This window comes from Xiphias gladius, chromosome 11 (genome assembly GCF_016859285.1).
Source record: "Xiphias gladius isolate SHS-SW01 ecotype Sanya breed wild chromosome 11, ASM1685928v1, whole genome shotgun sequence".
In the NCBI taxonomy this organism is placed as follows: domain Eukaryota; kingdom Metazoa; phylum Chordata; class Actinopteri; order Istiophoriformes; family Xiphiidae; genus Xiphias; species Xiphias gladius.
In genome coordinates this window covers 16,199,915-16,226,612 of record NC_053410.1, presented here as the reverse complement: position 1 = coordinate 16,226,612, position 26,698 = coordinate 16,199,915, and the positions used below count along the sequence as shown (strand labels likewise).

General features: G+C 38.7%; 1 protein-coding gene across 6 annotated transcripts in view; it reads left to right on the top strand.

Annotated features, from left to right (window-relative positions):
* Positions 1-15,584: 15,584 nt before the first annotated feature.
* The window catches only part of eys (eyes shut homolog), a 149,227-nt gene continuing 138,113 nt past the window's right edge, over positions 15,585-26,698 (top strand). For 4 of the 6 annotated variants that reach the window (XM_040139040.1, XM_040139041.1, XM_040139039.1 and 1 more), the window contains exons 1-3: positions 15,585-15,813; positions 23,382-24,254; positions 24,870-24,986. In XM_040139040.1, coding sequence (XP_039994974.1) covers positions 23,510-24,254; positions 24,870-24,986 — 862 coding nt within the window. In that variant the 5' untranslated portion in view covers positions 15,585-15,813; positions 23,382-23,509. Of the gene's footprint in view, positions 15,814-23,381; positions 24,255-24,869; positions 24,987-26,698 lie in introns of those variants that run through there. The other 2 variants (XM_040139046.1, XM_040139042.1) reach the window with 1 other exon arrangement.

Here is a 26,698-nt window from a genome sequence, read left to right as displayed (position 1 = left end):
TGAAGGACAGAGTTATGAATTATGTAGGAGTGGAAAAAAATCCTGCTGACAACAAAAAAAAAAAAAAAAACAGACTCCTCAAGCATAGCTATACTGCAGCACCAGCGCTACATGTGCTCAACAAACTCCTGAGGAGCAAAAGTAAGCAGACAAAACTCATTTATAAATTAACATTATAGTGTTCTTATTCTTATCTTATAAACTTTACACACTCTAAATGTAGAGCATCCACAACAACATTGAGAACTTCCTTGCCATTTTTCCTGTTGTACAGATCTTAAAAACAGAGGTGGCTTTAAAAGGAGTTATGATGTCCCTTACAATGTCTTTACGATGCTGTCCAAACATCTGATTGATTGTGATAAGCTTGTATGTACTGCTGTGTGTCGCAGGTTCTCCTACCAAGGCATGACAAGTCATATTTAGGGGCTGAGCTTGTTTGTTGTCAGCTGTGTACTGAGCTAAAGCAGGTCTCCAAGATGCTGCAGTCATCCCAGTAATTACATTGTCATTTCCTGCATGTGTAGCGCTCTGCTTAACCTCTGCAGTGCAGCATGTGTCTAATCTATTTCAAGAGAATGACTTGTAATCAGCAGAGGCTGTACATATACTGTAATGTATAGAGTGATTGTTATCTTATGCACACCAAGACATATCTTTGAATCATTTATTTTCACTCCATCATATTACTGTTTAGGGACAAAGATACTTGCTTGCTATCGTTAATTGTGCTCCCCGTGGTATCCAGTGCAGCCAATTATAATGTCTTGTGAGAGACATTTATATTTGCAAAAGGTCACATTGTTCCAACTATTGCACATATTTATCAACCAGTCACAGTTAGTCCTCATTATAATTAGTGAGCAGGTGAAGCTCTACTTAAAATCTGCTGTAGGAATAAATATCTGACCAGTTCTATCAAAATGTACCATCAATATGAAGTATAATACCATGAAATAAAGAAGCATTTAATTTAAGCCATTTTTTATGATGAAGATTGTCAACTGCAGTTCTATAATCAAATTTATTTCACAGTCAATCATAATTAGATTATAGTGAACAAACATGCTGAGCCTACATGCTGACCTTCGTATAAACAAAATCAGGTGTTTGTTGAGAGCAGTTGTAGTCACAGGGGCAGGTCAACAAGCTAACGTAGCTAATCAGTGTACATCTTGATTTTATGGTGCAAAACCTTTCTTAGAGAGCTCATAAAATAAAATAATTCAGTCTGGTCCTCTTCATGCCCTCCGCTCTCTCTGCTCCCTGCAAATGCACCACATCATAATTATGCATTTGTGCAAACCAGGCAATTTTTTTTAACGTTGTGACGACAGACTTTTTTTTGTTACTGTGATCAACGTGTAAGGAGACAGGGGCTAAATGTCTAATTTTTCTGAGCTTCTAATGCAGTGCTGTGATTTTCACAAGTCAACCTTATTTTGTATCTTTCATTGAAGACATCTAGGGGAAGGGAGATACCAAGTCAACGGAGTAAAAGCAAACAACAAACAAGCAAACAGAAAATGTAAGGTTGTTTTGACTCTTGAAAAGCTACAAACAAAAGGTTGCTATGTATTTTGGGGTTTTTAAATCAGATATTCCATTTACCAACACAAATATGAAAAAAACTGAGAGAAACTGTGTGAGGCTGTACATTAGCACAGCAGTGCTTTGAGTTAAATTCTAATATCAGCATGCAAACAGGCACATAATTACAATGCAAACATGCTTATCTTAAGCAGGTGTAATGTTTACCATGATCACCTGCTTAGTTTAGCACCTTAGCATGCTAATCTTTACTAATTAGCATTTAACATAAAGTGCAGCTGAGGCTGATGGGACTGTCTTTGCAGGTATTTGTTCATGAACCTAGGTACTGGACAAATTAAAATTTTGGCCTGATGTAAACTCGGCTGATCACCAAAGTTATTAGATTTCATCCTGAGGGGGTCATGAACAAAAAAAATTTAATGGCAACCATCCAATAGAATTTTCAGTCAAAATCCACAAATGTCAAAATTAAGGGTTTTGTCAGTAGGGTTCATCATCTGGGAACCACCAATGTCTCAGAATTTGGTGCCAATTCTTCCACGGTTTTAAAGATAGTTCAGTGGATTCTGCAAAAAAACACTGACCTGCTGGTGGCACTAGACTGAAAATTAGGGGATTGCCAAAGTCATTAAGATTCAGCCTCTGGATATCTGTACAAAATGTTTTGGCAATCCACCCCTATAGCTGTTAAGACATTTTGCTAAAAAACAAAAATGTCAACCTCACAGTGGTTCTAGTGGAAATGTCAGGGAATCCCCAAAGTCAGTCATTCATATTACATGGCAATCCATCTAAGAGTTGGGATATTTCATCCTGGACCAAACTGATGGACCAGCCGACAAAGACTGCCATCGCTAGAGCCATGCCGCTAGTGTGGCTAAAAATGTTACCAAGTATGTTACTAACATGTGTTTGTTTGTTTGTTTGGCCACAGACCACAAAGACAGAAACCACAAATACCTGTGCCAAGAGCTACAGTACATCACCAAACTGTCAAAGATCCTTGTGCTGCAGTTTTTTTTTTTTTCCTTAGCAGTAACCTTAAATCCAGAGGCTTCAGTATACACAGTATCTCGACTGAGCAACATTATACTGTATGTAAGGTGAGGTGAAGCTCTTAATTGGTTATGTTCATATATCATTAAGTTAACATTTTATTTAGCATTTTTGGAAGAGAATTTCACCCAATATTAAGCCACTAACTCAGTTTAGTGAAGTGCTTGGTTAATTTCAGTTCACTTTAATCCAGGTCCGTTAATGTTAGTGTAAATCAGTCCAATGCATGATATATACTTATATCTTATCTACGTAGCTGTTTTAGGGCAGAGTGCTTATCATCAACTGAACTACAATCATCCAAAGGCATCAGTCATATGAGTAAGTGCATTTATTCAGCTACTACTTATAGCCAGGCAAAGCTGTTTCTACATTAGATGCATGAGGTTTTGAGGTCGTCCTGTTTGGTTTAGTAGCTGGATGGCCTGAGGCAGGAACGAGGCTCGATGTCTATCTGTTGTCCACTCGGTATGGAAAAAGACAGAAACCCAATGGGAGCAGTTTAAACTGGCAGCGTGGGGCAGGAGATATTTTCTGCAGAACACAGACTCTGGGAGCAGAGTGAGTGGGAGTATGCTGTCTGTGTATTTCATAAGATGGTGGCTGTGTCTGAGTGCTCATTCTGTCATCGGTGTGGAGGGTTAAAAAGCTTTCAAAACACACCCTCATGGTTGAATACCTTTGATCTGAGAGCGGTGAAGCAGCCATTACAACTGGGCCCAATAAAACTGGAGACAATCTTCCTTTTTGCAGTAAGTAATATGGTGCAGTATACTGCATTTAGTTAAATAAGCAACATACTAAAGGTAATGTCAATTACATTTTCACTATAATCAATCATCTTAATCATTGCACCAATTTTACAGCCAGCAGCCTTTCTCTGTCACTCAGATTGACCTTTAAAAGCTTAAACATAAGGCTGGATGAAGGGGTTGGGTAATAGGTTGGAAAGGGTACCTGCATCTTAACCTTTGAAAGCTGGGAATAGCTTCAGAGGCTCTTTGAGCTATTAGTTTGGAACATTTTTCTAGGAGGTATTATAGCATCTATTCAGGAGGATCCTCCTGTCCTATCTGCTTTGCAAAAATCATATTAACATGTAATTCCATGAAGATTTTTTACACCATGCAAACTTGCCTCACTGCAAGAGACTCCAGGCAAAAAAATTTGGGCTATTTATAACAGTTACCCAATCCACAATACACATTCAGGTATTTATCTTACTACACTTTGTCTTTTCTGTTCTGAATATTTATGCAAATGAGTGCATATTTAATTAGATAATGCCTCATATTTAAGCATAAAATTTCAGAAAAACTTGTAATACAAAAAAGCATTGACTTAATGTAAGTAATCAACTGGGGAAGTTTCAAGGTGATATCTGTTAGTTAAAACTGTTACCATATTCACCTGTAATGTCCTAGAATTCAAGGTCACACTTTAACAGCTTTATATTTTTTATACAATTACAATTGCTACCGTTACTGCAAGGAAAAATGCTGAGAATGTGACCATTCAAGGGTGCCTTTCAGGGATCAATTACTTACAAAAGAACTGTGTACTTCACTGGGATCTTAACTCAGTGATTTTGATATTCATTCGCATTCTCAGTATTTTCCAACCTCCTACTCCGCCTGCCTCAGTCCAGTCAAGAGAGAATGTGCATAACTTTAAACTGAGCAGTCTGAGCTCTGTACCACCAACGCACGTCAAGGTGTTGGCCTTTGTGCTGCATCCATACCTGGCAAAGCCGGCTCCCAGTCTGTTTGAAAGTCCTTTGCTGGACCAATGCCAACACACCGCCCCACATTCTTGTACTCCCTCAATTGCTCACGCTCCATTTATATTTACTATAAAGCAATAGTCAATTAATCTGCAGCTTTTTTAAGAACATTTGTCTTGCGAGGGGGATTAATGGCGCAAAGGTGCACTTGCTGGCATTGCAGCAGTATTTAAGGCCTTGTGTTTTAAAGAGTATTTTTCAAATCAAAGGGTTCAAAAAAGAACATCCACTGAAAGTAATCACTTAACATTTGACACTGAGTTTAAATATTTGCAGTGATTTTTGTTCCGTCAGTTTTTCTTATTATCAGTTCGGACTTTGATTATTCAAATGCACTAGAATTTGTTTTGATTTACTGTGCTCTGCTTTACTTTAATTTGCTTTAATTTTTAACTATCATAACTATTCATAACTTGAATTCTTATGTCATGATTTGAAAAACATATTATCAGATAGCCTGCAAAAAAAAGAATAATTATTATAATAATAATGCAGCCGCAGTGTATTAATTTGTCTTAGATTGTCTGTGATTTGTTTTGACACTTTGTTTTGGTGTGAGAGAGCATTATTATTCAGCCTCTGAGTTATGAGGTTGTTCAGAAACTCTACCTGCAGCTCGTGGTTTGTTGCTGTACATGATATCATTATGGCTGCAATCTGCAATTCACCAGGCAGTAAAGTGGCTGAAGGTTTTATTTTTCAAGTTTTTGGTGAATCGGGTGAGGTGCATCCCCTGCCTTTGCAGTCTTTACACAGTAAATCAGCAATGAGAAGTGTTATATTTGGTGAATAAAAGATGTATAATCTGATGCAAGTCTGAAACAGAAAAGAAAAAATTACCAATATGCCCTTATTGATTAAAATGAGACCACTATAATTTGTCCTCCCCCATAAAAAGATTTTTGACTGGATTATAGTCACCTTTAATCCCATATGTTTAGATTACATGGCAATGGATACCAATTATAATTCCTGTGTATGTAACATAGAAGTAGATATGATAGGCTGGTATGATATGAGACAAAATATTACTTAATGAATCTACTGTATAAATAGCCTGTCATTATTCCTTCACACGATATTTGGCCAAGGGAGCAGCCTTTAAAAATAACAGCAATAAAGCAGCATGCATATGGTAAATATTGGGACAAAATCTGTTTCAGTTGGAGCACACATTCTGCGGAAAGCATTTTTTTTTTAGTAGTAAACGAAAACATAAACGCATCCAGAGCACAGCCAGAATCAGAAACTAACCTTCAACACAGGCAGCAAGGAGAAAGGATCCCGAGTAACACTCTGCTTTTCCTTTACAAATAATAAATGTATGCAGTATTTGCATGCGAGGCACACTTTCCCAATGTTAACAATGCCAGGTCTTCGTGCATCAAAGCAAAAAGTCCTTGGAAAACAGTACATGAGGATGGAGTTGTCTGCAGGCCTTGTTGGTGAGGCAAGTCAGGTTGCTTGCTAAGTATAGCGAGCAAATGGAAAGAAATGATTATGCAATGAGCGGGGTAAATCTCTTCCTCCGAGCACAGATGCAGAGAATGTTGCTGTCTGTGCAAATAAAGTCGGATGGGTAAATGGGTCAAAACGATAGCATTTCATAACATTGCAAAATTATATATTTTTTTCAATCCTCACAGCTCCGAAATGATTACTGAGCAGGATGAAATAATTGACATTGAGATACATGGCTCTTGATTAACCATATTAAGTCTCAAGGGCATGCACACTAGTTAAACCCTGTTATTGATATTATTATTGAGAGCATTACAGATAGTTTCAGATGCTGCATATGAAAATAGAAACCTGCATTAAATATTTAACTTTTCAGTTGTAAGCTTGACTCATGCCTTTGAGTATACATGTCTTCCGGGAATTTCACTACCTTGCACAAAATATAGCACAGACCAGTAGAAAAATAAATTAAAGGAGAAATGTTTACATTTTTTTATTTTTATCAAGCTTACCTTGGATTGCTCATTGGGAATTGAAAGGCAGAAATACTCCAAACACAGCGATGTAGAAAAGACCTACAACACCCCAAGCACTGTGTGAGGTTATGACAAAAAAGAAGAAAGAAAACGTCATACTCATTATTCAAACAAATATCAATGCAGCGTTATAATCTCTGAACCATTTGCCTCTAATACCATCCAATATTTTTACCATATATTCAAAGTAAGAGGCCGCTTTTTTACCGCACCGACACAACTTCATCTGAGCGATGTATTGTATGAGGCGCCAGGGGAAATATAACAAATAACCTGCAGCACACAGTATAGAAACAGGTTATTACATCTAAGGAACCAGTTTGCTGACTAAGGGAACCTCCTAGGGTGGACAGCCTCTCATGCTTTACAAAGGCACAACTCATCCAGTCCAAGCACCTGGTTGAATAACCAAAGGCTGGAAATTGGATGCAGCAGGGACAATGCAATGCACCTTGGATTCATAGCCTCTTTACAGATATGATCACACACTCTTTCATATTACTCTTTGATATTACTACTAATGAACAAATACATATTCCTTTTGTTTGCTAAAAACGCATTCACAGACAAAGAAATGTAGATCATGTTATCCTACATAGTGTTGTTACTGCTCTAAAATGGTAGAAATCCAAGTATTAGTTACCTTGTGCTGTGTCAAAAAGAAAAAAAAACTGCCATGACAGATATACAACACACATAAATTGTATTTAATCTTTTTTTTTTTTTTTTTTGGTCTCTAAGGCCCCAAACAGAAGTGATGTGTCATTCTCTGTAAGGAACACACAGTATATCATTTAAAATCCTGTTTATAAACACCTCTAAAGATTAACACTAATTAACAACACAACATACTGTCTTTGGAGTCAGGTGCAACAAAACAATGACTACCATTTAAAATCGCATCAGTTTATAAACATTGTCAACATCTCTCTCTCTCTCTCTCTCTCTCTCGCTCTCTCTCTCTAATTTTGAACACATTGTTGTAGCAGAGTTTCTTGCCACCCAACAGCATTACGAGGATGCAGCCCAGGAGTTCAAAATAGCTGTCATAGTAGCATCACAGTAAAAGTTTAGAACTGTGGTTTTTCCATCAAAAAGAAAACCATGCTTATGGACTCCAAGAGCAATGACCTCTTAGGTATCATTGGGTACAAAGATATGCTCTGTCCAACTTGATTCATGTTCCGGCTACTCTGAGTCATGGCTACTCCCCATCCAATTACCATCCCATAATATATCAAGGGAATTGCAGCTAGACTGAGCAAAGTCAGAAGTGACTTGAAGACACCTGTGGGTAATGGACAGTAGTGACGTTTGGTTCGGATCACACCACAGATGTAATGAGTCATTTGGAGGGAGGCCAGGTCGTCTTATAACTAGGTCAAAAGGAGGAAGTGCTTGATCCTTTTCCCCCGATCCTACGGCTACATCTTGGCTTCAATTATTGTTTTTTTTTTTTTTTCTTTTAATAGAAAGGCAGGAAAGAAAATCTATTTCTTCAGTAAGAGAAAAAAAAGTGTGTTCATTAACTCAAGGCTATCAGAAACCCCTCTGCTAATGGGTTACATGAATTAATATTCATGAGAGAATCTGAACTTGGATTGGTGTATTGGATGTGCAGGTCAGGATAAATGTGTCAGGGATACATTAATTGCTGATGGGTGGTATTAAATATATATAACACTTCAAAGGTGGACTTCATTTAGCTTTGTACAATACATCTGAGAGACATTATGGACAAGTTCAGATGGGCAAAAGTGTAATTTCTTTGCAGATCTGCAAGACGTTTCCTAACTAAACTGTAGATTACAAATTTAAAATGAAATCCAATGTTATTTAAGTATCATGGGTTAGATTTTCTATATCCAGTGGGAGTTTGACAAGATCTCAGGGTGAAATGTTTAAGATGTACTATAAATGCCACCTACTGTCTGTTTGAAGCAAAGGATTCATCCCTTATACAAACTGTCAGAATTAACTGCCGCTTCCCATTGGCTTTTTCCATCTTGCTGTCAAAAGGACAGACAAAAAGTTCCATACTCCCTTACAAGTGAAACTCGAAACACCAAATTTGACCCAGGTCCTGTTATGGTAAAATTCAGATTGTTCAATACAAACCTGTTTATCTGGAGCTGATGTTTAGTGTCACCTTGATATAATTATCATAACAACAGCATACCAACAGAGGCTCAGTATGGCTCTATATTTCTGACCTTGAGTGAGCTCCCATAACTGACCTCTGCGATAAGGCAGCGTAGTCTAGCCACTATCAAAAAACTACAAGCATGTGTTCTTGCTTTCACATCTCCCACCCATTCAAGTTCACTTCAAAAGTCACTGAAATGGTAAGTTGTGCAATGTGCATATCTGAACTACTTCACAGCTGAATGAATGATCTCTTCAGAGCAACACTTACCGCAAAATACCACTCAGTAAAGATGAATAAAGAATGTTAGCACAGTCAATGGCAAAAGTTGCATCCCATGATAGCAACGTGAGGGTTGTCATGGGGGACTACATATTTTATACTATTTTGGCAGTTGAAAATCTCCAGGCTTACTTATATGAGTTAGAATGCAATCCAGAAGGAAATTTGACAAAGCAAGGGAGGCAGAGAGAATAGCCCCTAAAGCAACAGAGGATAAAGCTACTGTACCAATGTAAATTCAGTCCCAGAGCTGGTTCGGGGTTATGGGTGACTGCTGGCATGCTTATTTTGTTGCATTGAATTCCATTAGCCTAAAGAAAGTGAACGCTAAATCTGATGCCAGCACAAAACAAAAGATAAGCTACAGCTGAGGCCCAAAAAATGTTGTTTTGCAAGGGTTTTTCACCGGAACTTAAGGTAGAAATGGCTAATAAGCTATTGTAAGGAATGTGTTACATAATTATTTTGTCTAATTAAAACCCTGAAAAGGACCAGCGTCTCATAGAAATTTAATTCAATGGTAAGATGAGCAGCCAGATAACAGGAGTTCACATAAGAAGTCACAGATAAGACTCTGTGTCAAGGAAACTATGTTACAGTATCTGCACTGTGTGTCATGAAGCTGGGATTAGAATGATTGGGTAGATGAAGCCATGGAGAGTCTTTAAGGATGCAGCCAGAAAGCAAACCAGTATAGGCAGGTAGTGACATTTTTGCTTCGCTGATTTTCCCAGCATGGACTGAGACTTTCATGTGAGTGCCGAGCTGAGGAACTGATATGTCTGGTGCTTCTGTGATGATTTATGTTTTGCCGGCTTTGAGTATTTCACATAGCTCTCTTAGGACACAACAAAGTTTGATACATGTAATATGATTCCTCTGAATGTAGCTTTCCTTAAACTAACGTAAAATCCATCAGCCAGCTTGCTGAATAAAGTTTGTGAAAACAAGTTTTTGCTGAAGTGGTGCAGAATATTACATATCTTAGTCTATTTACAGTCACAGCAGTCAAGTCTCTAACTACATCTCCCCTATCCTATTGTGGAATTTAAGATAACCCAGTTTTCCTTTTTAAAACAGCTATAGCCTTAAAGCTGCTTTACAGCTACCATTTTGGTCTCAAACACAAAAACAACTCAAAAGAAACATTTCATTATTCCACTGTGTTGCTGTGGATTTGAGAATGTTGTGTGTAGCTGTAAAAATTCTCTATTTAGTATAAAGAAATATATTCAATTTAAACGTTGAGTGGATTGAATGAACCCTGGTATGTCATGTCAGTCTCTGTTGAAATGCAGAACGATGGCAGCAACAGAATTTTGATAACGTTGTCATGGAAACAGGCTATTGAAAATAAGAAGATGGTATGAGCTCTTTCTGGCGGAAATGTAGGCTACTGGGGTGCCATGCCAAAAATGCACCATGTAAAATCTGTGAAAAGAAGATTTTGTTTTTAAAGAGGTTTCAAATGCAGGTAGATGATGCAATTCTTTGGCAGCTTTTAAGACAGACAGAACCTGGAGAACTGTGCAGAATCCAGATTTGTGTAAATGCTCAAACCTTCCTAGCACTGTGCAGTTTTTAGCAGCACCATATGTAAGTGTAAGCAAATTGACGTCTCGGCACTGATTTTATTGTCACTTTCTCAAAGCTGTGTGGCCTAGCAGTGGTTTGTTGGTAACATGTGTGTTCTGTGTTCCTCCTCATTTCAGCGGCTCATCTTGATTTGTTCATTGCGCTGCATTTGCTTATGTAATGATACATGATAACCTCGTTTTTATCACAGTCACACAAACATATACAAAATGCTTTTCTTTTTACAGACTTCAAACTACTAAACTACTAAATTACAAGTAGATAAGACAATATATTGTTTTTCATACTGAATGTTATGAGCTTTTTGGCTGACAAAAATAGGTTTAGCATCAATGCTGAGAAGGTTCTCTGCGTGCTTTCTTTTTTTGTTGCTATGTTTAATATTGTGTTGTGAACTTTCAAATAGCTTCTTGACACAAGCAAAATGGGAAAGAACTAAGTTCTGAGTCTGTTATGTTGTTGCTTTGTGTTGCTCAAAGATCATTATTGAAATGTAACAATACAATATTTTACCTCAGAACATCTGACAATAATTTCCATCAGATCAACTAAATGCGTGGCCCCAAGATATTTCCACTACAGACTTTCTTTAATCTGCATGAAAGATACACTCAAAGTCAGCTGAACAGAGTTGCTTTTATTGAATAACCTACTTGATTATGGTATTAATTTAAATATATTAATTGGAGGCTATTTCAAACTGTAACCGATGATTATGAGACTGGAGAAACCACTCTCTATGAGGATTATGTTTGGTCCCTTAACTCACCTGCCTCATAAACAATTTTTTTTTTTCAGAGAACCTGAAATCACACTAATATGCAACGCAACAGGTACTTGATGTCGTTGTTGAAACAGAATATCATTGCTGAAGGCAAGGTGACAGGGATAATGATCTACCATCCTTTATGTTTAATATTTAAACCCCAGAGGTAAAGGGAGAAAGATGGTGGTGTCCTTGTTTCGAGCGCCCTCGCTCCTCTGTCAACTCAGGCCGGAGTAATCAGTCAAACAGCAAAGCGCAATCTGCGATCACAATTCATGGTTTCCAATACAGCTATGATTGATCACCGTTAAAAGGATATTGAAATCGACAATGTCCAAAGGTTATGACACATACAACATTTTGATGCAATTGCCATGCAAAATTGCCAGGATAAGGATACCATTTGTTTATAGTTGTTCGTATCTTTTATTTTATCCACTCATATACATTTTGTCCTGTCTACATCCCTAAGTGACGTTCTAGGCAACATTAACCATCTCTGTGGTGTCTGTTTTGATATGTGATTCCTTTGTGGCAATTAAGATTTTCTTAACTGTGTAAACACAGATTCATTTTTCCCTCCCTTTGCAGCAGTTACTCATTTTGTACATGTTTCCTTCCCCCAAACCAAATGGGAATAAATTCTTTGTAGGTCAGTTTGGGGAACTGCAGGGCAATGTATTGCAATTTGCATTATATGAGTATACGCTACATACAATAAACAGTGTTTACCCCAGTTAAAAGAGTGGGAAAGGTTGCATAAGGGGCAGAATAAGTGCAGCTACATGTAAATGTTGATTAATCTCTACCACTCTCAGGAAAATGAAATATAATATTTGAATGTTATCACCTTAAACAAGTTTACGTTCTGATAAAAAACTACAACATAGCATTTGACCTCTGAATTAGTCTTAGTTTATACATATATTTCTGTGAAATATTGGTAATGTCTGTCTATATTCATGATTTTCACTTCTCTGGGCCTGTGTTGATATTTGACAATCTGGGCCTGAGGTCCTTAAAATGACGGGTCTTTGGGTATGTTTTTACATTTGCACTGCTTGTTAGACTTAACAGCTGACAATACTGCCAAAAAACAATATTGCTTTGACATATGTAAATAAACTGAAAAACTAGGAATTTTATATTTTCAGACACAAACAAGCCACAACATAGGAATAAATGTGTGAACTTTTGAATGTCAAACCTCCGTTTTTACACTCAGGTGATGTTGTTTAGACCGCACACTGCGGCATCAGTCACTACACTCCGTAGTGTATCTGAGGCCATAATTCAGCCAGCAAGATCTTGTACAACAGTCTAATTATATCTATATTCAAGAGGGATCTGAGTATTTCTCAGCGGGCTCCATGCAGCTGACTGTGTGTGCATAACTGTGGACTTGATTAACAAGTTGTTGAGTCAGCATATACTGTAGTAAAGTGCTTCAATCCCACAGACTTTCTAACCTACGGCAAGGGGCTGAAAAGTACCAGAAATGACTGCTGATCAATTATTGTCGGCTCTTGTTCGATTTGCTTAATTCTTTTAAAGTTAATTGTTAGCAACACTTTTAGTCAGTTTAAATTAGATAAATTCTGCAGTTATTCAGACGTTTAGAACTACTTATTTGAGACAGATTTTCTGGCTTTATAAGTGCACCAGATGAAAAAAATACTAAAATATTAGCACTTATTCTGCCCCTGAGTTATGTAACCTTGTTTTTTTGTCACTAAGACGTCCTGGAGATTTCTCGGTGTGTGAGGAAAGGATTAAACAGTTTGGATGAAACAGTATGTATCATCTCCATCTCAATGTTTTAACATAACTGATCAAACAAGTCTTGATATAATGCCTGGATCATTGCATTTTATCGGAGTACAATAAAATGTGTAATTATTCTTTTATTTTTTGTTTGGTGACGATGAGATTTTAAAGATAAAGATAATGCAGGGTGGCTAATGCAGTCAGATGATGTGATCACGCTTTGGCTTTATTATTTCAAATTTGCACATTTCATTGGTTCTATGTTCATCCGGGACTACCGTTGTAAAGTGAGCAGATATAGAAAGTGGGAGTCAGTGGTAAAAACAAATTACTCACATGGGAACTCGGTACATCGCAATACAAAATACCAGCCATGTGCTTGGTACAGTGCATGAAGATATGGAATGATGAGAGTAGTTTGCAGAGCTATATAGATAAATGCTTGCTTTTCTCTGTTATACATTCTCATAAAAAGCACCGAAGGTCAATATTTCTGTATCTAATGAAGATACCTAAGGCTGCAGGAAATATGGCCAATGCTACAAGCAAAAGGGCAGCTCGTTAATCTGGTCACAGTGGGGAAGCAAACCATATTCGAGAACTTAAATGTCTTTCACCAGGATAAGCATAGGAGATAGAATATGTCGAATCTTAAGGTCAGGCAGGTGCTTCATACTGATGTATTTTGATAAGAACAGTCATTTAAAAATTGATCCTGAATTTACTTGAAACTGACTACGGGCAAGACTATTATTTGCAGAGCTTCTGTGTGGAGAAAGCTTATGGAGGGCAGAGTCAGTATAGAGCATAAACCACTAAGGAAGCTAGACTTGTAAAAATGAAATGTGTTGTGAATCCTACTGTGAACAAACAATCAAGAAAAGTAAGGTGTAACAGAAGCCAGTGACCTTTATAAAAACATCGGTCATCTCGCTCTGTGTTTGTCAACTGGTGGGGTTTAAAAGTGGGTCAAAGAATCATGTCAGTGCTTTGGACATGAGCCCATAAAAATCATTTCAGTTTTCTTGTAGTAAATGAGATGGAAAATATATATATATTTTTAATTATGACGTTTTTATGAACCCAGATTGCTTTGAGTTACGAATGAAAATACTTATTTTGTTTTACTTTAAAGGATGAACAGTTTTTAATAGTAACAATGCAAGGCTTTTGGTAATTGCTTTCTGCACTGAGGGTTATTATGAATACAGCACCCTTATACTGTTTCCTACTGCATGAAACAAAAAAGAAATAGTTGACCTATCACCTTCATAGATGACGTCAGGGAAACCTGGTGCCACTGCAAATTAAGATGGAGGATGTCTCTCTGACTCCTAGGGACACCGGTGGTTTTCCTGGACAGACCGTGGTAGCCGTCCACCAACAGGCTTATGAATGGACAGTCTCCAGGTTGGCTCCCTTGCCAGCCAGAGGAATTAGGGCTGGGAATTTAAATGGCCAACACTTTCCTCTCCCTCGGCGACTGCCACCAAATTGTCCTGGAGCAAGGCCCTTAACCCCCTTACTTATGCTGCTACTCAGAAATCACCAGCGCAAGACTGATTGCAGTGCAGCTCCCTGGTATGAATGTAGCTGCACAGTGAATGGGATGTAGGTCACTGCAAAAAAACATCATACATAAGCAGTAAAAACATTTCCAGAGCAAGTAAACATTAAATATGATATAAAAACAATCCCACTATGGAATCATTCTCTTCCTGCGTGTGTGTGATGTAAAAAAGATGTAAAAAAGAAGTGAACTGTGAAATGGAACCAAACCAATATGCAGTTTGGGTCAGAAGGCATTAATTAAAGGAGCAGAGCTACAATTTGGGAAATATTTTTTTTGGCTTTCTTGCCTATAATTAACATGTTATTGCTTTTTTTTTAGTTTTTTTTCACATTTCGGTTTTTTGGGCCAATTGAACAGGTGGGATATATTGTGTTAAATGAGCTTTAAAAGTACCGGTAGGTAGATTTTGTTACTTTTGGACAGCGGGCCAATCGTTTCCTCCTGCTTCCAATCTTTTTGCCTGAAACTAAGCAAACCAGCGGCTGACTGGGGCTTTATCGTAGAGACAGGTACGTGGTATCAGTCATCTCTTTTAACACTCAACCCGCAAGCCAATAGATGCGTCTCCCAAAATGTTGAACTATTCCTTTAATCCAGTGCACCATTGAAAGAGGGTATCTCACTGTATTCCAGTTTCAGAGGGGCTGCATTAGTGATCAGAGTGTAATCTTTATCTCATTATCAGCCCAAGCAATTGCGGTAGCTCGTGCATGGTAAAGTATTGATAATAATTTGTATTATTTACTAGGTAATGCGTGAAATAGCTATCAATTCATTGTGTAAACGGGTAAAGTAGGTTTTTGGGTCTTGGTTTTTATTAAATGTATTTCCAAATCCAGGTCCGCTATGGCCCAATTATAGTGATTAGGCAGTCCAGTCAATTTTGTTTTGTTTTTTTTTTGCTTTTTTTGTTTGTTTTTTCCACACCACAGGCACTACATCGTTTTTATTCACTGAGAGATCTTCCGTTGTTCCACTCGGATAATGACCCCGCTTGGCTAATGAATATTTAGTTAAGGCCAATTAAATGATCAATCAGTCAGGCTGTGTCCCCGCCCCGCCCCGCCGCGCCGCGCCGCGCCCTGCCCCAGAGGGCCATCTCCAGCCCTCGGGCCTCCGCTTCTGATCACATTTCCCCGGCGGCGTGATTCGTCCTCTGCGCGCTTGGAACGGCCCAGCTGTCACATTGCCCAGGGAGAGACTCGCCTCGGCTCCGAACGAGAAAAAAAAAAAACTCTCCACAGCGATGTTACAAGTCGCCGTCCCAGGGCCCAACACCTTTTCGACTTGACGGTGAGCATGCATCCCACCGGCACACACACGATGCAACCTTACAGTGCAGCTGCCGGTCAGCAGAGACGCGTTCGTGCCGCCCTGCGTCCAGCAGCAGATGGTCCGTGTGTGCGCCCCACAAGTCAGATTACCCGTCCATAGTAAATCCTGGGCCTCGCGTTTGCAGAATGGGGGCAGAGAGACGCGTCGGCGGAGTTACGACTGCTAAGCTGTTGTCTAATGCCGACCCCATGGCTGCAGTCCTACCCCGGCTTTAAGAAGCCGTGTTTTGGCCAGTCTCTGGCAGTTTCACCCTCACCCCTACGACCAGGCCGGAGCAGGTGGACTCCTTCAGCATAATTGATTAAAAACCCTCTTAGGCTGTGATATTCCGACTTGCCTGCTCAGACCATTTGGGAGCTGAAAGAACAGTCTGCTATACAGTTTTTTTGTTTTTTTTACAGACACAGACAGTACACTAACACAGAAGAGAAAAACATAGCATAAAATCAGCATAAACTGACTACTGAATCTCTATGCAGACATACAGAGAGATGATGTAGTAGACATAAAGGCCCGGGTGCCTAAAGGAATTAGACAGCGTCCTCCTACAGTAAACTGCACAAGGTGATGAGAAATCAAACACTGTATATTTATATAATATGATCTATGATGCTAATTGGCCTCAGCAGAGAACACATGGAAATGAGAAACATTTTCCCTCTTCATTGCTACAGTTACTGTAGGTTGACAGATGTATGGTACAACACGAAAAGCACACAGAGCAAATGTCTTCAACACGGGTGCATAATCCTCAGTTTGTTTGTTTGTTTTTTTAAACAATTTTGAGAATTGCAATTGTTTAGATATGGACCGTAGGTCTGGGAAGAATAAAGCGATTGAAATCTGCATCAAAACTTAGGTAGGTAACGATAGTCCTGGGATAGGTGTGCCTTTTTTGTTATCCACGTGAATGAAGTAGTTATGAAATTTGTTCAGAAGTGCCCAGTTGCGCTGCGTTAAATACTTACTACTAAAAAAAAAAAGCTTGGATCCACATGTGGATCTGGATCGGAACTGAAAACGAATCACTTGTTCCGTGGCTGACGGCCAAACCTTCCATCAAATGTAATTGAAACCTGATAACAGGTTTACGAGATATCCTCTGAAATAACAAACGAACAAACACATGGAACTGAAAATGTATCCTCCTTGGCAGAGGTAATCAGTAGAGACTTCAGGCCTCCCAGATACTTTACCGGTTTTCTTCTCACTCCATGATATAAACAAATAACTGTGACGTACCATAGCCTTTTTATGCTAGATTGCCTATGTATCAGCACATCCATTTTTACATCATTTATAGTTGATCTTAAAAACATTTTCTTGTATGTTCATGACATATATATGTCCATGTATAGTACAGATCAGTTTATAATATTAGACTTAGCGGGTGAAGGCCTCTTCTTGGTTTGCTTTGCTCCATTTGTGCTGAGTGACAGTTCATATAAAAGCAAAAAGAAGTTTTAAAAAGTCTGAACAAAAGAGGGACTGATTATTTTTCGAATAAGTGCACTAGAGCCTTCCAGGAGAAGGAGTAGGAGGTTTAATTAAGGTGTGTTTGTCTGATTGAAGTGAGCTGAACTTTTTTTTTTTTTTTTTTTTTACACCAAGGTGCAGTTAGCTCAGATGTACCACATACTTACCAGCCACCGGATCAATGTTATGTGACCATGCTGCCAGATGGACTTCCTGTGTTTCCTTTATGCCGGGCTCTTAAAGCTCCGTGTGGCTGAAAGACTATCCTAATTCCCCTAAGCACTGCAAAACTGTTCCAAACAAACAAAGACGTACAGCCTTGTGCTATTGAGGTTCTACTTCAGAGCACCAAATAAACAGGAAACACTATAGACTATGGTGAATGGGGCCTAGTGACTGATGAAGGTATTGCCTCAAACAAAAATGAGCAGTTCATAGAGATGAAGTCTTGCTGGCGAAGCTCTGCTGCTGCTGGCTCTGGCCTAATTTAACCCATGGTTGAGGTGTTATGATCTGGAAAACATCCTGCAGTTGCACTTCTTTGAAAGGTTCCTTGGGGTTATAGGGAACAAAGAAAGAACAAAATATTTAAGTTATATTTGTGTAGGTGATAGAAGACGTGTTAAATGTAACATCCCATGCTTTAGTAACCATTCAGAGATATAATTTAAAAAGATGTGAATTTCTTTTTGAAGAAAAGAAATTTTCTTTTCGTGAAATTTCTTCAGGATTGTTTTTTATGAACCGCTAACCGCTTAATTTACTGTGTAATTAATGTTAGCGGTTCATAAAAAACAATCCTGAATGTCGAGTTAAAATTGATTTTGCCATTGGCATCAGTTACTGCATTTAGAGTAGGAAAATTGATGTGGGGGTTGTTTTTCAGGGTTGCGGGTCCCGGATGCTCATCAGTGTTATAACTGATTAGGGATGATCCAGATAGCTACCCAGGGAGAACAAGTCATCAGTCCGGCAGCGGCTGTGGCCAGCAGCCGGCTGCCGTTTGGCTAATCAGTCCTCCAGTGGCTTCGCAGTGACATCAGCTCCTCAGTGCTGTTTCAGTGGCATCCTGCTGGTGATAGAACACTGAAAAATAAACAGATTTTTATAGATTTGAAGTTCAGCTGCAGGATGTCATTAGGAGTTATTATCTCTCACATCATGAAATAGTGGTAATGTTTCTGCTACATCATAACAAATCCTGGAGCCACAGTGGTTTTGATTTGTAAATGTGTTAAGAAACACGTCTGTAGTCCAATACACGTGATGATGACGGCAATGAACCTCTCTCTGCTCTAACCTGCTCTGAAATGGGACATCATCTACCAAATCCGTCAGCACAGTGTTGTCAGAAATAGACTGTTTAACACAGTGAGTGGACAGAGAAATGAGTTCTGTGCCAGTTGATTTAAAGCTTCTGTGCTTACTTGGCAGTGAGACTTTTCAGGTGAAATAACTTTCCTCAAGATTCTCTTATTTTTCACAGAGAAAGGACTGGTCTTTTAGAATGGATTTGCACGCTGGTATCAAATGACGCTCCTGCTCCCCTAGAGATTAAAAAAAGACCAAGGACTCTGTAATGTAATCAGTCATAAAGTTCATCTACCTCATACCTCATCATCTGTAGTGATGAGTGGAGAAATGATTTCCTTTTTGTTTCTCATTTAATAATTTCAGCAGCTTCAGTGAGGTGAAGAGATTTGCAGCCTTTCTTTGTTGGTGTTCCTGGGAAAACTGTAATGACAGAAAAGCAGAATTCATCAGTGTGGGAGGCTTACAACTTGAATTGATATTTTTGGTCCACTTGATTTAACATGCAATAAGACATGACATTCCAAGAAGTCATCCCCAGTCCCTGACCAGGCAAACAGCAGTAGAGTACACTCACAGTACTGTACAGTGGCAAACAACCAACAACATTCAGTCACTGTAGCTGTCAGGGTCTGAGAAGTTCTGAATCAAGGAAATCATAATGAGAGATTACCATATCTAAGGAGGGTTGCATTATTTATCTCAGCAATGTTTGCCTCAAAATTACACCTGTGTGTCCTCATTCTTGCATAAGTGCCATTACACTGTTACTAGCAGTTGTGCCTCACTCACTAGCCAACATCTTCATCACTGTCTGTGCATCGCACTGACGGCTTAATGAGCCAAACTTTGCTGCTTGTGTAGAAAAAAGAAAACGTAATCTTTCTCATTAAGGTGACAAGTTAGCAAATGTTTTCAGATGTGGCCCAGTTTATGTTCAAACTGTACTCAGTGAGCTTTGTTATGTGAAATAGCCCATCTAGGGCTTATTGTTAATTGAATGTACACACATAGTGTTGAAACAAATGATTATTCTGGTCCCTTTTATTATTGATTAGTCTGCTGATCTCATTCATGATTAATCACTTTTTTTGTCCAAATAACAGTCCAAAATGCAGATATTTAGTTTCCTATATTAGAAGACCAAGAAAACAAGCAAAAATTCACATTTAAGACACTAAACCAATTATTTTTGGCTTAAAAAAAATACTTAAACAATTGATTGATTATCAATATTTTGTGGATGAATCTCGTGTCGATTGCACAGTCGACTAATCGACCAGGCATTTCAGCCATTGTAGTCTATTTGTATGAAAGAAAACAAAGCTCATGTAGGCCTACGAGTTTGATGTGATAATTTTTTGTGTCCTCTTGGTGTCTCTCAATCATCAGTCCACCAAGGATTAGCACAGCTCCCTTGATCCATTGCCCTCTGAACACCTGCGTGATTAGCATCCTAAAATGTAGGTTGAAATGAGCTATAATGAAGGCAGGAGGCTGAGGGAGACAAATGGTTAACCTCCATATACATGACTTTGCTTCTGACCCCATGGCCCTTATTAGTTGAACCACCTCTGTGCAATTGAATCCTGACTGATCAATACCTTTTAAGGTGTCTTGATATCCCAGAACACCTTTGGTCTGTTTATTTAAGTGGAGGCCAACAGTAAAGATTGCTGTAGTGGTATGAATTAGTATTGAGTGTAATTCAGATTAGATGAATTTGAACCAATTCAGATTTGATGAACGTGCTTTAGGGTCTAAATTGCATCCATCATGCAAACAGCCTCTAAATATCTCACTTTTGGTTATATTAAAACAAATTAGCAGCATTAGCAGTGCGTTAAAGGTTACTATGAAAACCCAGTATTAAGATCAAATGTATAGGCCAAAATATAAACCACGAGGCTGTGCATGCTTGCTTCTTTGTTGCTGAATTTCTCTGGAAATTGAAAAAAAGAAAAACTGGCAGGGCAGTGCTTTTCAGAATTTTTTTTTTTTTCTGGCCACCGTGTTCCCTCTAAAATGGGTCTTTTACTCATGCTGCTTGTTGACGTTGCCAGTTTGCTGTCACATGCATGGTGATATAAGATGGTCTTCTTTTTGTCCCAGCTGTCTCTCTGCTCTAACTTTGTATTACAGATCTCTGTGAGACAGGAACGCTGTGAGGTGAACAATGTCTTGCTACGGTTGGTAGATGGGGTCAGAATAAGCGCTTTGTAATATTATGCTAATAGGCAGTGTCCAATTCAAAGTCCAATTGCTGTATGCAGTACTACACATAGCTGCCAAAACGGCTCTGGCTGACAATGTTGTTGGGCATATTAGAATCTGGTGTGGGTCTTATTAATTTATTGAATTGTTTTAGATTTTTTTCATTCATTTTTCTATTGATTTGGACTGTGTTTAGGTTGACTTCAGGTCACTTTGGGTAGTTTCATGGATGTTATATTTTACATGATTCTTGGCAGTGTTATTTACTGTACGTTTTACGATCACATTTTTGTGTATATAAGATGCTGTGACACATCGTATCGGTTTTATGTTATTAGTCCTTCACTCATTGTTATTGCTGCCTATGTAGACCAGGATATTGAATGAGACATTGGCTTAAATCTAAAGAAAGCTTTCCAGGTTGAATGTTTAGTTTATTTATTTGTTCGCCACTTGGGGGCAGTGCCACAAGCTGCGAACACGACACATACTGTATACAGGCTACCTGCATAAAATTGAAATGGCGAACATGTTAACAAACTGTTGCTGACTTGCACATCAAGCAGCCATGGAGCAACATTAGCATTCATTAGGTGTCGTGTTTCTGGTCACCTGTAATTGACCAGGAATATTCAATCTCCTTTTACCACTGTATATGGCCTCCCCCAACTCCTGAGGAACATATCATGCTTTCTTGCTCAGAAATGCTGCACTATATATGTATGTACACCAGCTATTGGCTTTCGCAGTGTGCCTCGAGGAGACTCGATGGATGTTTACGACCTGCAGGACGAAGCTAGAACTACTACGAGTGAACTAATCTGGTGCTGGTGCTAGCTGCTGTTATACTTATCTAATCACGCTGGCTGCGGGTGTGATGATGTTTGTCGAGTTTTTATTTATAATGTTACAATGGACACATTTCAGAAGAAAAGGATTCTTCCAAATTACATTTGTTGTCTTTATATTGCAGTATCTGATAATTCTCCAGACAGATGTGAACAGAGCAGCTGGAAATCCTTTGCTGGGTGACAGATTAAAGAATCTGAGGGGAAAGGATTGTAAAATATGGAACCCTAATCCAGGAATTATAGATTATCCTATATTAAAGGGATCATTTTTGTGGTTTCAAAGTTACATTTGTAGAAATATTAATGACGCTTAGAAAGCCATTTTTGGACGATGGTGGGCTTTTTCCTTTAGTTACTTTTGAATCACAAAACTGAAGAGGTGAAAGAATGGAGAAGCAGCAGGTGGATTAATAATATTTGCTCCTTTTTCTATTTGATGTACAGAGTTTCACTAATAACTCATTGCAGTTGTGTCCCTTTGCTGATTAACTTCTACAGTACAAGTAGACAAGCTAGCAGGGCTACTGAAAATCCAAAAATTCGCCTAGTGACGCCGTCGGCGGTCTGCGTCAGTAATATGACCCTTGCCTTGTAGGTCGTAGCGGACTGTCAAGAGTCTCGCCCGTGTCCCTTTGGGATCAAGGATATAGCATACAGTGGATTTTGTTAGAGCATTTTCACTGAAAACCGCTGCCTGCTGAACATGAGGCTTATTAGAGGGGTGGCAGTAAACAAACAGTAAAGCCGCAGGCTGTAAAAACAAGAAACATTAAAACGCTCTGTAGAGACTCCTTTTACATTAGACGTAGTTATTTGATTCATTTTTAATATAAAAATATTGATTAGAGCAGCTTTAAATAAAAGTTAAATTAACAATAGATAATAAAACTATTAATACTATTTATTCTTCCACTGTGGCAACTAATGAATATCCTGCTAAAAGTATATATATACAAACCAATTCCACATTTTGTCCTTCTTATTTGAATTTTAATTAAATTTATTTTCTTCAGAAATCAGGTGACAGCTATCTGATTTGTTCAGTGAAACACAATACTCCACCTCATCTCATGTAAATGAGGTCACATGGGTGCCCACATAGGCCCCATGACAATACTTGCAATCTCATTCACTTCATCACTCCCCCTTCTACTGATATTGGTGTTCCGTATTCAGCGTTTTATTACTTATCATTGCGCAGTTATTCATATCAGCCCTTGTGAGCTGATCAAGGAGCAGAGTTTTTCACTTGCAAGGAGGCTTCTCTACTTTGTTGTTTTATCTCGTGCACACGTATGAAAAGGGCCTGAGGGAAAAAGACAATGCTGTCTGCTTTAACTCATCTCACTGCCTGACACTGAGGCACCGGCAGGGGAGAGAGAATATTTTATCTGACATTGTCACTCTCTGTAGAAACCTCAGGGAGGCCGAGGCTGCTGTGACACACTTGGTGGTCAGCAGCACTGTACATGATTAAAAAAGCCCTGCTAGACTCGCTGAAGCCACAAGTCTGTGAGTTACAATGAAGCAAAATCTTCATGATAGCAATGTGGGCTCTGTATCCATTGTTGTACTTATAATCACATTTTAAGCTGTAAAATGTAATTATAATGGAAAAACGTATAGGTTTAGTAGAAATCACCAACTAAAATCTTTGTTTTTCCTTACATACAGGTGGAATACATGGAATAGCATCTCATGAAGTGCGATACAACGTGTTTCCCTCATCCATTCACCAGAAGACACAAATTAGGTTTCAGTGTCCCTGATCGATTTGGATTAAATAGTAAGAGAGGGGAAACATGGGAGCATCATTGTTTCACTTGATTGCCGTCGTTGTGGCTGTCCACATGATCCCCTGCCAAGCAGTTTGCAACAGACAAGCTTCACTTGAATGGCACCTTAAACAACACACAGTCCAAATGAATTGGACTCTCATAGGAAACATCTGTAGAAGCGTTTCTGAGTGTTTGGATTCTCAGGGGGGAGATGAGTCGAGTGGGAACTCTTTCATCTTCCCACAGATTTGCCCACTTCAGCTGCAACATGGAGACAAACTGCTGATGTCTACTGATGAAGCACTGAAGTCATATGGAATCAGACTCCTCAACGTTTCAAAACACAGCTTTGAAAGCTGTTCCACAAATGGACAGATAAAAGATCAGTTCCTTTTCCCCCACAATATCAATGAAAGTTTGCAAGTTGAGGCCAAGTGGCTCTTCCCGGGTCATCATTACTTCATCGCTCTGCATGAGGGAGATATGCAGCTGTGCAAGCTTGGCTTAAGGCTCAACGTGTCTGTTAAAACGCAACTTTGTCAAGGTTCTCCTCTGCTCCGACTTTGTTCAGGCAATGGTGTTTGTCAAACAGACATCTGGGAAGGTGCATACCACTGTCGATGCCACCACCACTACTCTGGGAGGTTTTGTGAAAGGTTTGATGCCTGTTTGGATAACCCTTGTGAAAACAAAGGAGTCTGTTTGAGCAATGGATCCACAGATCCAAACCAAAGATCATATAAATGTCTGTGTCCTCCACATTTTACAGGTAAGGACAACACCCACTGATCCCATTTGTCGAGCTCTCTTATTTGAATTAGAACTAGATCAAAAACTATTACTACACTTCATTGATTTATACCTTGTGTTGTACAATGCAATCACTGTAAATCGGATGTTATTAGATATACTGAGTTACATCTGCATCAAAGAAGTCCGTGTCCCCAGAGAAACCCATTATGTTAGTATATTTTGTATAATCTGATTGATGCTTTTCGCAGAATTTTACTCTCAGATTAGTTGAGAGTAACAGAAAGAATATAAAAGAGACTTAAAAGAGAATCAAGCCACCTTCTTAATTACTTTATTTATCTGACACATCAAGTTAATGTTATTCAGCAAAAGCCCCAACACTCACATGTAATGCAAACACAATTAATATTAACACAGCTTGCATTTCAAATGACTTCTTTCTTAATCTCTTTGCTGCCAACATGTACTCTCTGTAGCAGTATTATCTACAGTAATGATTAAATTTTCATATTTTCACTTAGAAATTCAAATAAATAGCACCAGAGTTCTGGGCATGCACACAAACTTCAATACAGGCATATCTATTTTTTTCTCTGTGTGTAACATTCAACTGACTTGCCATTTGTTTTAGGGGTTAACTGCTCTGAAGTCGTTGGGAAAGAAAACTGCGGAAGACTTTGTGAAAATGGGACATGCATTCAAGTGTCGCCTACGTCCTTCAAATGCATCTGTGACACAGGAGTCTCTGGTAAGTAGTTCCTATTCAACTGGTCTGTCGCTATGACAATGAAATTCTCTGAATGTTATCACACAGGTTTGATCTCCGACAGACCAGTCATACACAGACAATCAGTTTTCCCTAATGCTGTACACCAAAGGCAGTGAGAAAGATTTTTGCTGCATCCCACTTTCAAATGCACAACCATGTCATTTGCCTCAAAGGGATGACTATCTTTGGAAAGGTCAAAGCTGAAAACTACAAAAGCCATACATCACGAAAAGATCAGCATTTCCTTATGGGCTTTAAACCTGATCCCACTTGATGTTATATTTGTCATCGTAATATATGAAGCAGCCACTTCAAATCAAATAACTCATGTTACGACCAGTGACATGAGGTTGTAAAAAGCCAGGGCTTAACTGCTGGCTAACTGAGCATGTCGCAGTTGATAAAACAAAGGTTTACAGCAATCAATTAAAGTGTAATTTATTGTATATTGTTTCTGCAGAGTGTATTAAATCAGAACGTTGATACTGTCCAACTCATGTAAGCCTGCTAGAAAAAAGTAAGGCGTGGCTAAAACACAACATTTATAATTTTTTTGATGTTTCATTATTGAATGTACCCTGGTTTAAGAGGATGGAGCAGATCCAAAAATCTCATTTATGGTAGTGTTCAAAATGAGATTTTTATTCTTCCGAGTTTCTACTAAATCAAGTATAAATCACTTTGTATTATGGCCGTGGTTTTAGTGGCGTGTTCAGCTAACAAATACCCACTTTGGTAACATTTTTCATCGGCAGCAAAATGGTGTTCCTTGCCCCGTGATTTAGACAAGTTACTGAAGGCTCATACATTGGGTGCACTTGTGATCTGCTGAGCTTGTTTATGAGACATTATTGCTTCACCAGTTATTTAGGCAATAAGTCTCATTTGCTCCAGTAACATACAGTTAGGTTAATGGGTATCATGCGCTAATGGGTTACAAGGCCTGGATACTCCTCAGGCTGCCCTGGATTTCACTGTCTGCTGTAAAAACAAGTGTACAATGAACTTTCTGGAGTAAAAACACCAGGTGGCCCTTCACACGGTTTCATTGTTTTGTTTGGAGCACAATTTGTCCTGACAGCATTCTTGAAGTGTCATAGCTTTGCCTTTCAAATCCAGTCCATGCTTTCAGTTTATTATTTTGGGGAGATGTGGTTTCAAGGTTAGTTCCAGTGCTGTCTGGCATCCGTTTTTACAAGAGCAGATTAAGGCCATACAGAAGTAGAAATTTTTTTTTTCCTTTTTTTAATGTAGTTCCTGTTCAGTATAGGGAGTGAAGGGAAGTATTAGACATTTCAGAGAACAACTCTGAATTTATTTAACGTTTAAATGAGAAGATAACAAGATCATTCTCTGACTCTTTGAAAAGGGAACAATATTGCTTTGCCTTTATCCTCTTGTATATCGTGAATGCCAAATGCATGCTGAATTGAATGCCTCATGATTAAGGACATGAGAGTTTATGTTTGTTGATGTACATTGAATTACCACATAGCATGTCATGTTATATGAGCTTTGAAATGATTTTACCTACATTCATGTCTGACTTAATCGCTGAATTTTTAAATTTTTTCCTCGGAATATTACACCCCCTCATGCTTTAGATTCCTTCTCCCACGGCCCTAAAATATATGTCAAAGAATTGTATTGGCTTCAGCACTGTTTTATTGATAAAACAGAATGCATTTCCT